The sequence below is a fragment of the Myotis brandtii genome, unplaced genomic scaffold (assembly GCF_000412655.1).
Source record: "Myotis brandtii unplaced genomic scaffold, ASM41265v1 scaffold334, whole genome shotgun sequence".
NCBI lineage: Eukaryota > Metazoa > Chordata > Mammalia > Chiroptera > Vespertilionidae > Myotis > Myotis brandtii.
In genome coordinates this window covers 146,959-148,027 of record NW_005362885.1, presented here as the reverse complement: position 1 = coordinate 148,027, position 1,069 = coordinate 146,959, and the positions used below count along the sequence as shown (strand labels likewise).

Genomic DNA, 1,069 nt, shown 5'->3' with positions numbered 1-1,069 from the left:
AAAATCAGAGGATTTTACGGTTTCTGTGCAAGTTCGTCAGAATCCATTATGTCTCTCCTGACAGGCGGCTCCATCCGTCCGTCCTGTCACCGGAAGTGCCGCAGGTAGACCAGCTTCTGGGGTGGGAACCTCTCCCGGCACAGGGGACACTCCGTCTGGGGGGAGGGAGAGGTCACATGGGCTGTGCCCACCCCACCGGCCCCTCCATCAACGTAACACAAGACAGTTTGCATGTCTTTGAAGCCGCAGCCTGAAAAGGCCCCTCACCCGGGCGCTGGGAAGAGCAGGGAACTGAGCAGAGGCCCGCTGGCAAGACGGCCAGCCTGGCACGGTGACGGGACGGGGGTTGAGACGCCCATGGGGCTGCCTGTGCCCATCGCCCGTCCTGTTTCCTGAAGCCGGGCGGTCCCACCCCCAAGGGCCACCTGGGTGAGACCAGGTCAGCCTCCCTCCAGCCCTGCAAGGCCGGCCGCTCGCCTGCCAGGCACCCACGGGGCAGCCGAGGGGGGAACAGTGAGCATCACGCCCCGTTCACCTCCTCCCCTCAGCCCCGCCCCGGAGACGCTGGGCTCGGTGAGCTCGCCATGAAGGGGTGGGGCCCAGGACCGGGCCTCCTGGGTCAGATGGAGGCGAGAGGCGCAGTGCCCCCTCGCCCTGAGGTCTCCAAGGCCAGGGCAAGGCTGTCCCGAGCTCCCACACGGCCATCATGCTGGGCGCCTGTCTGGCTGGAGGGCAGGGTCTGGAATGTGTGACCAGGAGCCTGGACACCCTCCCAGGAGCGATGAGCTCAGATGCTTCTGGCAAAGTGTCCACAGGCAGTTGTGGTGCCTGGACTCCTGACCCGACCCACTACCTGCTCACCTGGGGCTTTTAAAGACACCCGCCCTCCCTCCTTTCAGGGCGGCTGCCTGGCGGTCCCCAGGGACCTGCGCTCCGAGGGCTGCTGACCTTGGTGTCGCACCACTGGGTGATGCACTCCCAGCAGAACAGGTGGCCGCAGGGCGTGGCCGTCGAGTGCCTGCGCTCCTCCAGGCACAGGGTGCACAGCGAAGTCCGGGACACTGCTCTC

General features: G+C 66.2%; 1 protein-coding gene across 1 annotated transcript in view; it reads right to left on the bottom strand.

Annotated features, from left to right (window-relative positions):
- PEX10 (peroxisomal biogenesis factor 10) overlaps positions 1-1,069 on the bottom strand; it is a 4,223-nt gene continuing 3,154 nt past the window's right edge. The window contains exons 5-6 of the mRNA XM_005871305.2: positions 949-1,066; positions 1-155 (exon numbers count right to left, since the gene is read on the bottom strand). Coding sequence (XP_005871367.1) covers positions 87-155; positions 949-1,066 — 187 coding nt within the window. The 3' untranslated portion in view covers positions 1-86. The remainder of the gene's footprint in view (positions 156-948; positions 1,067-1,069) is intronic.